General features: G+C 40.4%; 1 protein-coding gene and 1 long non-coding RNA gene across 3 annotated transcripts in view; one reads left to right on the top strand and one right to left on the bottom strand.

Moving 5' to 3' along the window:
• The first annotated feature begins 9,929 nt into the window (after positions 1-9,929).
• On the top strand, positions 9,930-13,641 carry LOC135539861 (uncharacterized). The gene is made up of 3 exons (XR_010455671.1): positions 9,930-10,175; positions 11,440-11,577; positions 11,720-13,641. It is a non-coding gene; the product is annotated as an uncharacterized LOC135539861 (long non-coding RNA).
• LOC135539860 (probable Bax inhibitor 1) overlaps positions 12,834-14,590 on the bottom strand; it is a 31,568-nt gene continuing 29,811 nt past the window's right edge. Inside the window, exon 10 of one of the 2 annotated variants that reach the window (XM_064966043.1) lies at positions 12,834-14,588. In XM_064966043.1, coding sequence (XP_064822115.1) covers positions 14,559-14,588 — 30 coding nt within the window. In that variant the 3' untranslated portion in view covers positions 12,834-14,558. The remainder of the gene's footprint in view (positions 14,589-14,590) is intronic. The other variant, XM_064966045.1, reaches the window with a different exon arrangement.

The raw sequence follows: 14,590 nt of genomic DNA, 5'->3' as shown, positions 1-14,590 counted from the left end.
TTTTTTTGTGCTATGTTTCTCTGTCTGTGTGCTATGTCTTGCTTGTCCTAGGTTGCTCTGCGTGTGCTCACTGCTCAATGATTATCTATATTATTATTGTAATTGTTTTTAATAACCTGCCCAGGGACTGCGGTTGAAAATTAGCCGGCTGGCTAAAATCGGCACTTTTACTGAAACGTTGATTAATGTGCCATGTCCCTGAAAAAAAAAACTTGAACTCAAACACTCCATTATAGACAGAATACCAGCTGACTGCTTCTTCCCTAAATATTTATTGCATAGGTTGGAGCTGTGCTTTGGGTCATTGTCCTGTTGTAGGAGGAAATTGGTTCCAATTAAGCGCTGTCCACAGGGTATGGCATGGCGTTGCAAAATGGAGTGATAGTCCTCTGTCCAGTGTCTGTTCTTTAACCCATCTTAATATTTTATTTTTATTGGCCAGTCAGATATGGCTTTTTCTTTGCAACTCTGCCTAAAAGGCCAGCATCCTGCAGTCGCCTCTTCACTATTAACGTTGAGACTTGTTTTGCCGGTACTATTTAATGAAGCTGCCAGTTGAGGACTTGTGACCCGTCTGTTTCTATAAACTAAACACTATAATGTACTTGTCCTCTTGTTCAGATGTGCACCGGGGCCTCCTACTCCTCTTTCTATTCAGGTAAGAGCCAGTTAGCGCTGTTCTGTGAAGGGAGTAGTACACAGCGTTGTACGAGATCTTAATTTTCTTGTCAATTTCTCGCATGGAATAGCCTTCATTTATCAGAACAAGAATAGACTGACGAGTTTCAGAAGAAAGTTATTTGTTTCTGGCCATTTTGAGTCTGTAATAGAGCCCACAAATGCTGATGCTCCAGATACTCAACTAGTCTAAAGAAGGCCAGTTTTATTGCTTCTTTAATCAGAACCACAGTTTTCAGCTGTGATAACATAATTGCAAAAGGGTTTTTCTAATGATCAATTAGCCTTTTTAAAGTGATAAACTTGGATTAGCTAACACAACGTGCCATTCGAACACAGGAGTGATGGTTGCTGATAATGGGCCTCCGCACGCCTATGCAGACATTCCATAAAAGTCAATTTGATGTTATTTTAATGGACAAAAAAAATGATTTTCTTTCAAAAACAAGTCAATTTCTAAGTGACCCCAAACTTTTGAATGGTAGTGTATATCCATTGATTCTTGAAGGATATAACTTATGAATGCCTCATGAGCTTAGTTCAACAGTCACACTCCATGAGAACCAAAAATATAAGCTTGTTTTACTCCAATTTTTTGCCTCATAACATGGTTAAAACCATTTTTATATTATGGATGGTCAGTCCTTGCATCCCTAGCTCTGTCTATTAATCTGAGAGTGGTCACATTTCTCCAGGCCCATCCCTCAGCTTTTTACCAAAACAGAGGCAGGGCGATTTGTTATGGTTTCATCTGTGGAGGAACATTTGCCCTTTAAACAGATATCAAAGTGTCACCAACGAAAAGGTAAGCAATAGTTCTAAAGCAAATGCAGCATATTGCATTCATTTTGGCAATCACTAGCCTGCTATTCAGTGGAGTGGGTGTGTGGTCTGGGTTTAAGAGTCTCTTTTACAAGCTTAAAAGGATAAAAATTCAACATCGGGCATGCTGCCACGCTTAAAACAACTGGAAACATTGAACTGGGAAATCTCAGACTTCAGTGAGTTCAAAACAACTGGGAACTCTAAAAAAAATGTTTTTTTAAAGAGCTCAGGATGGGAAAATAAATTTTGAACGGTCATTCAACTCGGAATTGCAAGTCAGGAACTAGGGCCACTTTCTAGAGTTCCCACCTGAAGATCACTGACGTCATCATGATTCCACCTGTTTTTTTGTCAGAGTTCACAGATGTCTTTCAAGCACCATAAATCCAGAGAATGCCAGACATTGACAAAGATTGATGACAAAATTATCCCTATGAAGGACCCCCGTGACACCTTCCTGTTCAAGTGAAAACAGCACAACAAGGTGAGTCCAAATGTGTTTTGTATGCTGCTGCATAAATTATGTAATATTCCAGAGAGATATGTATACTGTAGCTAAGAAAGTAAAACTAAGTGTATGTTGTAAGCTGTCAGTAGCCCATTTCAAAAGCGCTGAACAAATAGTTATATTGACTACGTCTGTCCTAGCTTGCGGATTGCGGATTGCCTCTTATCTGCTTGTTGTCCCCTTTTGCCATAGTTTGTACATCTCAATCAAATTCAATCAAATGTATTTATAAAGCCCATTTTACATCAGCCGATGTCACAAAGTGCTATACAGAAACCCAGCCTAAAGCCCCAACAGCAAGCAATGCAGATGTAGAAGCACGGTGGTTAGGAAAAACTCCCTAGAAAGGCAGGAACTTAGGAAGAAACCTAGAGAGGAACCAGACTCTGAGGGGTGGCCAATCCTCTTCTGGCTGGGCCGGGTGGAGATTATAACAGTACATGGCCTAGATGTTCAAACGTTTATAGATGACCAGCAGGGTCAATTAATAATAATCACAGTGGTTGTAGAGGGTGCAACAGGTCAGCACCTCAGGAGTAAATGTCAGTTGGCTTTTCATAGCTGAGCATTCAGAGACAGCAGGTGCAGTAGAGAGAGAAAAACAGCAGATCCGGGACAAGGTATCACGTCCGGTTAACAGGTCAGGGTTCCATAGGCAGAATAGTTGAAACTGGAGTAGCAGCACGACCACGTGGACTGGGGACAGCAAGGAGTCATCAGGCCAGTCCAGTCCTGGGGCATGGTCCCAGGGCTCAGGTCCTCCAAGAGGGGAGGGAGAGGGAGAGAGAGAGAATTAGAGGGAGCATACTTAAATTCACACAGGACACCAGATAAGACAAGAGAAATACTCCAGATATAACAGACTGACCCTAGCCCCCCGACACATAAACTTTTGCAGCATAAATACTGGAGGCTGAGACAGGAGGGGTCTGGAGACACTGTGGCCCCTTCCGCCGATACCTCCAGACAGGGCCAACCTGGCAGGATATAACCCCACCCACTTTGCTAAAGCACAACCACCACACCACTAGAGGGATATCTTCAACCACCAACTTACTACCCTGAGACAAGGCTGAGTATAGCCCATGAAGATCTTCCCCATGGCAAGAACTCAAGGGGTGCGCAAACCCGGACAGAAAGATCACGTCAGTGACTCAACCCACTCAAGTGATGCACCCCTCCTAGGGACGGCATGGAAGAGCACCAGTGTGCCCATGACTCAGCCCCCGTAATAGGATTAGAGGCAGAGAATCCCAGTGGAGAGAGGGGAACCAGCCAGGCAGAGACAGCAAGGGCAATTCCTGCTTCAGTAACTTTCTGTTCACCTTCACACCCCTGGGCCAGACGACACTCAATCATAGGACCTACTGAAGAGATGAGTCTTCAATAAAGTCTTAAAGGTTGAGACCGAGTCAGCCATATCAGCTATGTTTTTTATAAAGGCAGGGAATGAGGCTGAATGAACTGTTTCGCTGCCAGACAAGGAATCGCTGATAGCCACATGTAGCGTTGGTAAGGTGTTAGGACTCTGCTGGTACAGTTTTCTTATGCCCTAATAGTTTGTGGGCACGGTTTGTCAACATTATAGTGCAATTAATATATTGTTCAGTGTTGTGTTGTGTAGTGGCTTTCTGGCATACATCAAAAACAATGTATTTATTTTTTTCCCCACCAAGATTTACATGCTAAAATCGTCACTGGTTGCTACCAACCAAATGTAACGCCAAAATAAAACATTTGTTTACCAAAGATATTGTTCCCACTCATTAGTGCTATTTAACACTGTAAATTAAATGAATGAGTGGTTTTGGGTGGATTTTTCCTTTAACCCAAATCCAAACCCTAGCTAGCTTCATGTCCACATCCCAATTCAACCTTAACGTGCATTTCACAGTAACTCGAAAAGCAGTTAGTTGCCTGGAATTTTCTGTGAATTGTACATTACCTAACTGACAACCAGCTGTCGCTCACTCAGTTATTGTAAAAATCTCAGTATCGTAATAGCCAGTAATTGCTAGTAACTTACTTGCAACTAGCTGCCAGTAACTGACTGAACTTTTCTGATTACAAGATAGCTTAACATTACTTAACAACTACTATGCATTCTTTGTGGTTAGCACACTTGGGACTGGGTCGGTTCCCAAACCAAAACAGATCTTAGTCAACTAAGAATCGTCTATTCTTTCTACCAATTGAATGGTCGACATTTTAAAGGTGTGTTTTTAAACACCCTGTTTGAAAGAAATCAACTATATATAGGCGACTGATGCTTTAAGCACTGCGATTAAAAATGAAGACACACAAATTACTAAAGAGGGCACCAGACATCAATATAGCCTAACCAGAAGAAAAAAAACTGTTCCCGACCCTCATCTGCTCGCTACTGCTGGCCTTCGCAGATTCTGCCATTATGCTTCTGAAGTTGCCGGTAATAGGCTACACCATCGGTCGGCAACCTTTTCAATTTGGAGTGACAAGTTATTGAACCATTTCTACTGATCTGCATGCCAGTTATGGTTTTCATATGCACATTTTCGTGGAACAGTTTAATTGAACTTCATAATAAATTCTTCATATCTCAAAATTATATCTAAATGAAAATTATACAAATCTAGAAGTAACTTCTATTGCCATTGCCAATATGTGAAAATAGCCTACATAAAGCCAACAGAAACTATCCTGATAATAATAAATATCCTATAAATCACATTGGCTGTGCATGGCCTGTCTGCAAGGAACTTGAAACATTATATCAATTATTCTATTAACTTGGTCAGGCCAGAAACTTGTGCTAGCAAACTTTGCAACATAGTGTAAAATATTCTGGGCCCTCAGAGTTCCCAGCGCCAGTGAGCTCGGGACACTGCTTTAGGCTATTTCTGCAAGGGGATAGGAAGTAGTCAAGTTGGCCTATTTTGACGTTTCCACCAGATCAGAGCATACCATTTTTTCCGCTTTCATGCTGAGTGGTAATTGAAAGGGAGAGAGCTGGAAAGATGACTTTGTTTTTACATCCATTGAGAATGACAGACTTTGTTTACTTGCTGTTTGAGGCAAAGAAAAACTTACTTTGAGAAGCTCCACAGTGATGGTGAGTTAAGACAACCATAAATAACATCAGATCCCCAAATGGGGACATTTATAGGCCTGCATTTACGCAAAGGCCAGGAACACTAGTCCTACTTCTAAACTCAGCAACAACAAAAAAAACGTCCCTTTTTCAGGACCCTGTCTTTTCAAAGATAATTTGTAAAAATCCAAATAACTTCACATATCTTCATTGTAAAGGGTTTAACACTGTGTCCCATGCGTGTTCAATGAACCATTAACAATTAATGAACATGCACCTGTGGAATGGTTGTTAAGACACTAACAGCTTACAGACGGTAGGCAAATAAGGTCACAGTTATGAAAACCTAGGACACTAAAGAGGCCTTTCTACTGACTCTGAAAAACACAAAAAGAAGGATTCCCAGGGTCGCTGCTCATCTGCGTGAACGTGCCTTAGGAAGCATGAGGACTGCAGATGTGGCCATGTCAATAAATTGCAATGTCCATACTGTGAGACGCCTAAGACAGCGCTAGAGGGACACAGGATGGACAGCTGATATTCCTCGCAGTGGCAGACCACGTGTTACAACACCTGCACAGGATCAGTACATCCGAACATCACACCTGCAGGACAGGTACAGGATGGCAACAACAACTGCCCGAGTTACACCAGGAACTCACAATCCCTTCCTCAGTGTACAGACTGTCTGCAATAGGCTGAGAGAGGCTGGACTAAGGGCTTGTAGGCCTGTTGTAAGGCAGATCCTCACCAGACATCACCGGCAACAAAGTCACCTATGGGCACAAACCCACCGTCACTGGACCAGACAGGACTGGCAAAAAGTGCTCTTCACTGACGAGTCGTGGTTTTGTCTCACAAGGGGTGATGGTCGGATTCGCGTTTATCGTTGAAGGAATGAGCGTTACACCGAGGCCTGTACTCTGGAGTGGGATCGATTTGGAGGGTCCGTCATGGTCTGGGACGGTGTGTCACAGCATCATCGGACTGAGCTTGTTGTCATTGCAGGCAATCTCTTGCAGACAATCTGTGGTTAAATTCCCATGTAGGTTAGTGATGGGCATTCCGTGTCTTTTCTTTGAGCTGGCTCATTAGGCTCTGTTCACGCAAAAGAGACAGCTCATTTGGCTCCCAAATGGCTCTTTGTTCAAAATGCTTAAAAAACAGCCTAGAACTGTGAAAATATTGCAAATCTCCAATGTAAAGCCCAAAATGTAGGCTTGTGAAAGATTGGGAAATGCAAGTTCAAATACATTTTGTACATGGCCAAATTATTAAATGGCCTGCAAAAAAAGTTTTCTACAAACTGAAAAAATCAGCATGGACCAGATTGAGGCGTTCTCCTCACAATGTATTGTTTCTGCAGTGAGGATTCACTCTCTCCAGTATCTCCCCCCCCCCCCCAATCTAACTGCACTGTCCATTTACAGTAGCTATCACAGTGAAAAAAGATCATGCTACTATTTGAGGTAAGTGCTCAGTTATGATCTTGAAAATGTATTAATAAACCAATTAGACACATTTGAGAAGACTTGATACAACATTTTGAACAGAAATGTAATGGTTCATTACAAACATTGCACATTCACTGCTGCCATCTATTGGCCAACATCTAAATTGTGCCTAAACTGGAATAATACATTTGGGCCTTTCTCTTGCATTTCAAAAATGACAGAATAAAAAAAATGGTATTATCTTTTACCAGATCTAATGTGTGTTATTCTCCTACATTAATTTCACATTCCCACAAACTTCAAAGTGTTTCCTTTCAAATGGTATCAATAATATGCATAGTTTTGCTTCAGGTCCTGAGATACAGGCAGTTAGACTTCGGTATGTTATTTTAGGTTGAAAATTGAAAAGAAGGGTCAGCGCTACCCTCCTGTAGGTTTTCACTCGAAACCCAGTTGTAACTAAGCTGATTCATCTTTATAAACCAGTTAATTATTAGAATCAGGTGCATTAGATTAGGGTTGGAATGAAAGCTTACAGGATAGTTGCTGTCCAGGAATAGGGTTGGAGACCCCTGACTTTAGAGAATTATTATTAACTTATCTGCAGAAAATCATTGTTTTAGCTCAAAAAGCAGTAGTAGCAGTATGCAAATCAGGGAGCAATGGAAGCCTATTTAACTTGTATTTTTTATTTGGTAGCCTACATTAGTGATGGGTCCTTCGCGAACGAACGGCTCTTATTGAACAGATATTTTTGGTGAACTTCGGGAACCGAATCGCATCGAACAAAGAGCAGTCACAATGTGATATTATATTGATATTTGTGTGTAAAGTCCACAGCCATTTATCGTATAATTCATTTTACAGACACAAAGATCACACCTTCTCTAGTGTATTTTGCTTTGTCGACATTCGGAAAGTTCACGGCCAAATTGGCTATTGTCATCAGACCTGGCATGACATTTTTTATCCGACATACTAGCATAAAAAGGTTGGATGGAAACATGGTTAAAGATCACATAATCATGTGGTTGAAATTCCACCCCGAAAACAACAGTTTACATTGATTTCTTTTCAAATCCAATGTATTTTCAACCCCAGGTAGCCTAGGGGTTAGAGCATTAGACTAGTAACCGAAAGGTTGCAAGATTGAATCCCCTAGCTGACAAGGTAAAAATATGAACTAGGCAGTTAACCCACTGTTCCTAGTCTGTCATGTAAATGAGAATTTGTTCTTAACTGACTTGCCTAGTTACATAAATATATTCAACTTCACATTATGTTATACAAATTACATTGAAACAACATTTATTAAACTGGTTTGGGCTCTGGTTCTAACAGTTTAATGAAGAACTACACAAAGGATTATTCAAAGAACAGATAAAGGTTCTTCACAGCCCTAAAAAGGTTTCCCCTACAGGGACAAAATGAAGAATGTGTTTTGTGGTACTAACTAGCACTTATTTTGAGTATATAGGTTTAGAGTTGAACTGGGATGTAGGCAAGAAGCTTGGGTTAAGGTTGTGGTTAGGGTTGAACTGGGATGTGACATGAAGCTAAGGTTAGGGATGAACCAGGATGTGGAGCTGCTGCTGCTGGGCTGGGATACGAAGCGATAGGGTAAGGGTTGTGGTAAAAGACTAGGGTAGTCACACTGAATTTGAGTTATACAGACATTTCCTCCTTTTCTGCTATTGAGATATGTTCTAGCATTTGTTGTTTATCTGAAACCACTGAACTGGAGCAATCACACCAGTGGAGGCTTCTCAGAGGAGGAAGTGAAGGACCATCCTCCACAGTGAATTTCATACAAATAAAAATGGTAAAACAGTGAAAAACTATGCTAAATATATTCATGTCACCAAATAATTGATTAAAACACACTCTTTTGCAATGAAGGTCTACAGTAGCCTAAACAGCACTCTGTAAGGTAGCACGATGGTGTAGCCGGAGGACAGCTAGTTTCTGTCCTTCTCTGGGTGCATCGACTTCAATACAAAACTTAAGAGGCGCTTGGTTCTTACCCCCTTCCATAGACACTGTAATTATGACAACTTTCGGAGGACGTCCTCCAACATATCAGAGCTCTTGCAGCATGAACTGAAATGTTGTCCACCCAATCAAAGGATCAGAGAATTAATCTAGTACTGAAAGCATAAACTACAGCTGACTAGCACTGCAGTGCATAAAATGTGGTGAGTAGTTGACTCAAAGAGAAAGACAGTAGTTTAACAATTTTCAACATACAAGATAGAGAGATTTCGTTATTTCTTTTCACTTTCAGTTTCACTTACTTAGCTAGCAAATGCAGCTGGCTAGTTTAGTTACTCAGACACCTGGTTCAAACAGAGGTATGCTATGTTAGCTAGTTGGCTATGACTATCCCACACAACACTGGAACTCTTCCAAGTTCTCGTTAAGCTTTTGTTTTTATTATTGCCACCGGGGCCGCCGGTTAACTCACTGTTCCTAGGCCGTCATTGAAAATAAGAATTTGTTCTAAGCTGACTTGCCTACAAATAATTATTAATGCATTAGTTCTATTAGCTATGGACCAGGACAACGATGGAGGCTGTGTGTAGCGGTTATGACACGGTTTAGCTTGGAAAGGTTTTTACGCCTGGTCACATACAGCTGATGTGTTGTTCATTGAAGTCCACAAACGAAGGGAAAAGGTGAGAGGAGGAGAGTGCATAGAGGGTAAATGAATACAACATGGTGGCTGTGATCTGCCGATTCTGTTGAAAAACGTTTCTTAAACGAAAGCAAACGACACAGGGATAAAAAAATACCTGAATTTATCCAATAGAAACTCTTGTTTGCAACTGTTGGGCTAATGATTACACCCTAGATAAGCTAGATGCACGCAAGAGTGTGCAAGGCGGTATTGAATGTGTAACTGTCTGTCAACTCAATTTTTTTCTCTCGACCTGTGTGCACCTACGTTGTAAACTTTCATTCATAGGCTAGGTTGCAGCAACCTCATGATGGGTATAGTGAACATGTGAATATCATGCAGTAGCCTAATCCCATCAATGTTACATTGAACTGCGTGAATGGAATATGAATGATAGTCATCCAACATGCTGTAATAGAAACAAGGCCATGCTCATAAACGGCACTGACTGCCACTGGATCACACCTACAGTGTTAATGCGTTTTGGTACACCAGAAGTACCTACATTAATTTCTAATGGAACCCTGTGTTTGCCTTCTTGCAGTGCGTTCTGTGTGGCACATACATTGGATTTATCTAATATGCATCAAACTGTGTGCGTAGGAGGCTTGACAAAGTGGTAGCAGAATGATTACGTTTTACACATCCAGATGATGCTACGTTTTGCGCAATGACACCGTCGGTGTGATCGAGGCGTCAGATTGAGATTGGTTCTGTGACGCTTGCCAAACAGAGCGCACTCAAAATTAGGAGAAGCAAGCCACCTAAAAACCTTTTTAGGCATGACACTGCATGCTTACTGGTGATATTACTGCTCCTACTTTATCAGAAGTGGATTCAAGTTGAGGCTGACCATACAACTGTGTAATGCTTTTTTGGGAGAAAAAGTAACCTGATGGAGTTTATGGACGATGCAATCGTTTGTTCTCCTCGCTTCTCTGTGTGGATGCGTCCTTTGCTCAGGTACATAACTACTGTTTCTCTTTTTTTTAAACGTCAGTGTAGGTTTATTTATATTATTTATAACAGTGACAATCCGGAGTAATAATTAATGTCTTAATTACTGTCTCGTTACCCCAAAATCTCTCAATTTAAAGTTTATAGTCTAGAATAAAATGAGATTTTTGAGAAACCTTTTAGCCTACCCAACTAAATCCATGCGTTAAGGCTCTCTGCTAATATAATGTATACATTATGTTCTAAAATGATGCAAATATGAATGCAATCGCTTTAAATGTAGACTAAACATGCGCAATTACACACAATGACAGAAATTAAAGATTGAACTTCTTTTACCTTTGGAGTCTGAGCCAACCTGTCATAATCATAATACCAGTCGGTGAACATGATTAAAATGGCCATTCTGTCAATCTGTCATTCAGACAGACGCATGAATAATTTCTGCTCCAACACCCTTATAGTTAGACAGGTTAATATTTTTGTTTGAACTATGGCTAATGCAATAATAATGTTTGGCCACATTGCATTCATATTTTATAGTTAATGACCCGACAGACAGAGACAAAGTACAGTACCTTGAATATAGGATGTAATCCTTTTTGGGGGGGGTCAAATTAGTGATATAGCGATGTGTTTTACAAAGTGCTCCTATAATGCGTTTTATATGTTGCAAGCAATATCCATCAGATCATGCAGGCATAACATATCAATCAAGCCCAGATAGCCAGAGGAAGCACAACAGATCTATTCCAAACGTCTCTGTTGAACACTAGCTGGGTGACTGTACTGATTACAAATATGGAAGCAAGGTTGAGTGAGTCAAGGATTCTTCATACTAATGATTATCTCTGTATTGGCTGTTGGGTTTTGGCATTTCACCACAAGTGACTGGATAGCCTTCACATTTAAAAGTGCATCTGAATATCTCCTTTTCCGGAGACAGTGGTCATAATAATAGTGTGTTAAAATGAGTAACAGTGTAGTTGAAAAAGCAGTGGTTATAACATTTTAAGCAGGTTTAAACCTCTGCTGTTTTACTGTCCAAACTGATTGAAAAGGGCACTGACTGGACAATGGATTTATCAATGTATTAGAGGGAATAGAAGCATAAACAGAAGGAAATGGCTCCCTCTTGTGGAGTTTCTGCACTGCATTATCTTCATGGAGGTTGCTTGGAAACACGTACTTCCATTCTCGTGCACTGTAACTAGAGATTTCCTTCCATGTATTTCCGGCATCACAATTAGTGTGTGTGCATGCGTTTCAGTCTGGCCTTATCAGATGCAGTGTTACCACTGTGAAGAGACTCTGTTGGACAATGACTGTTCAGCTCCAAAATTCATTGTCAACTGCACAGCAAACATCCAGAATGCCTGTCAGAAGGAGGTGATTGTGGGTGAAAATGGTGAGCCTTGTTGACTTTTTCTGACGTCAAGTCTGAATTTATTCTAGTAGGTTAATAGTAAATAACTTTTGTTTTACAAGATCTAAAATGTGCACCCTTTGTGTAATTTTTGGCCAAGGCTTTGTCTTCTATCTCCCTCCAGGTGTGATTTACAGGAAGGCCTGTGCCTCCTTCTCCACCTGTCTGATTGTTTCAGCAGGGTATCAGTCTTTCTGTGTCCCAGGTCGGGTGGGCTCTGTCTGCATTAGCTGCTGTAACACCCCCCTCTGCAACGGACCCCGCCCCCCCAGGATCTCCCTGGCCCCCAGCCATCCCCCCACTGCACTCCTCCTCATCATCACTGTTTCCATGGCAACACTGCCCTGATATGGACACTGGTATTGTCTAGATTGGACTGAATGTTCTCAGGTGTGGAGGTGCCTGGTGTTGGAGCAAACACTGTCCTGAGAGATGACTGGACAAGGATTCTGAAATCAAAGCAACAGAGCTGTCCGACACATACCGGTCCGTTGACGGAAGTGAGAAATTTAGGAAGTATATTAAGTCTGACCCAAAAGTTCTTAAATATGTTGCATCCATAGTAAATTACACTTTAATCATTTGTGCAGACTGCACCGAATCAAATAACTAGTGTTTATATCCCAGAGATGACAGGGTACATTCAGTACTATACACAATGTTTACAGTTAGGATGACACACTTGGTGTACAAAGAAAATTAGGAACACTTTCTAATATTAAGTTACATTCCTTTTTACCCTCAGAACAGCCTCAATTCATCAGGGCATGGACTCTACAAGGTGTCGAAAGCGTTCCACAGGGATGCTGGCCCATGTTGATGCCAAATGCTTCCCACAGTTGTGTCAAGTTACCATTTTTGATACACACACACACAGGAAACGGTTGCGCATGAAAAACCCAGTAGCATTGCAGTTCTTGGCAGAAACCGGTGTGCCTGGCACCTACCATACCTCGTTCAAAGGCACTTTGGTCTTTCCCGTTTACCCTCTGAATGGCACACATACACAACCCATGACTCAAAGCTTAATGTCTCCTCCCCTTCATCTACACTGATTGAAGTGGATTTAACAGATGACATCAGTAAAGGATAGCTTTCACCTGGTCAGTCTCATGGAAAGAGCAGTTGTTCCTAATGGTTTTGTACACTGTCAGATAGAAGTGACTAAACCCTGTTAAAAATCCCCATAGGGATGGATGTGTGCTACTTTGCAACCATTATTAAAACATGAGCATAAGTGTCATTGACTTAATCAACCTTTATTTTAACAAATTTAAATTACATTAAATGTAGCAGAATTACAAAAGTAATTCCCATAAAAGCAAAACTAATTTCACAGTATAAGATATGCAGTTTTCATTTTTGAAACAGTAAAATCCTCAGTTGAAAAGCAACAGGTGATTAGTTTGGTAAACTTGTATTGTTATTGGCACTTCTAAGAAAATAAAGCATTGAGCTGCATAGCAGAGGATGTTTGACTGCCAGATTATCTGTTCAATGTCATTCAATTAAAAAAGGTTAAAAAAAAAATGACTACGACCCATATCAGAAAAAGTACATTTCACGTCATCTAGATTACCAACATCAAGCGAGAGGTTGAAACATTTGTAATGGCTAATCCTTTAGCCAAGCTATTCCTGGGTAGATGAGGACAAGCTCTGACTGGTAACTGGATGCTATGCAATGTGATTCAGTGAGTTAATTGACTTTGGCAGTACTGCCAAACCTTCTCAATTAATCCCGTAACCCCTGTCACAGGGGATTCTCTCAATAAAACCAAGTGCACCTTGAAAATAAATGTTGTTACCCCTGCACATAGGGAATAACATGAAGATTAGTGGGATTTCTTTCATATCACCTAATTAATTACATGAAACACAGATTCTCTACTGATCACCTCTATTTCAAGCACTGAATCTTTGTTAGTTTTGGAAAGAGAACAAGCTTGACAAAATTCATTATCAGGAAAATATATCACACTTCTCAATACAAGTCCATCCATAAAACATCATTTCTTGACACCATAGCAGACAACATCACCAGCAATTACATTGAAAATGTCATTTATGTTTCAATAGATGAGTCCCTGCAAGGTCTGAATATTTAACATCTAAGATGCAAAGCTGTCTGCTCCATCATTTGCATCTTATTAAAACAAACTGACAAGATCCTCTATTGGCACAAACTTCAACAGAAAGACTGGTTAGAGCAGCCTCACAGAGAGAATCAATGTCTTAAATTAAACCAGTAAATTACCCTGATCATTCAAGGGGAAATGTTACGAATGCATAACTTCAGTAAAAAGGGATTGTACTGTAAAAGCACTAGTAATATTTGTAATTTGCTAATAAATGATATCCCATGTAAATGTCCACCTTACAAATGAATCATGTTCTTCTTCATTACTCATCGCAACAAAAAGCCTGTGATGTCATAATTGAGACTAATAGTGTGTGCCTTATTTAAAATGGCAGAATTCCCAAATGGACAGATAATATTCACAGAATTAACAACCTCGCACAACTCCAAACTGATACTGTACTTTAAATCAGTTGGTATATAAAAAGTGGCCATTTTAAAATTACTTGAGGCATTGATTTCCTGCTTAATCAGATGGAAGAGCAAAGAACAAATTGTCTCCAATCGTTACTTGACAATGCAAAAATAACTATCGAAATAAGTATGTTAGTTAACTACACCATCCCTTCAAAATGGGAGTTAAAAAAACAAAAAAAAGACAGGGACGTCTAAAACCTTAACATCAACTTTTAAAAACGTCAAACCTTACGCCAAAGCCAAATTCCAAACCAATCGATTCCTGACAATTAAGACACTATATCAAAGTACAAAATCAAACATGGTCTAAATAATTAGAATAATTAAGCAGTTATGTGAATGCACCAGAAGCACTCCTGAAGCAATTCCAAGTCACAGATCTTTTATTTGCTTGCATTCCTCCACATTTACTTCTTCTCCTTCTTCTTGTTGTCCTGCT

The sequence above is a fragment of the Oncorhynchus masou genome, chromosome 5 (assembly GCF_036934945.1).
Source record: "Oncorhynchus masou masou isolate Uvic2021 chromosome 5, UVic_Omas_1.1, whole genome shotgun sequence".
Classification (NCBI taxonomy): Eukaryota; Metazoa; Chordata; class Actinopteri; order Salmoniformes; family Salmonidae; genus Oncorhynchus; species Oncorhynchus masou.
This window is presented reverse-complemented; position numbering and strand designations above follow the sequence as displayed.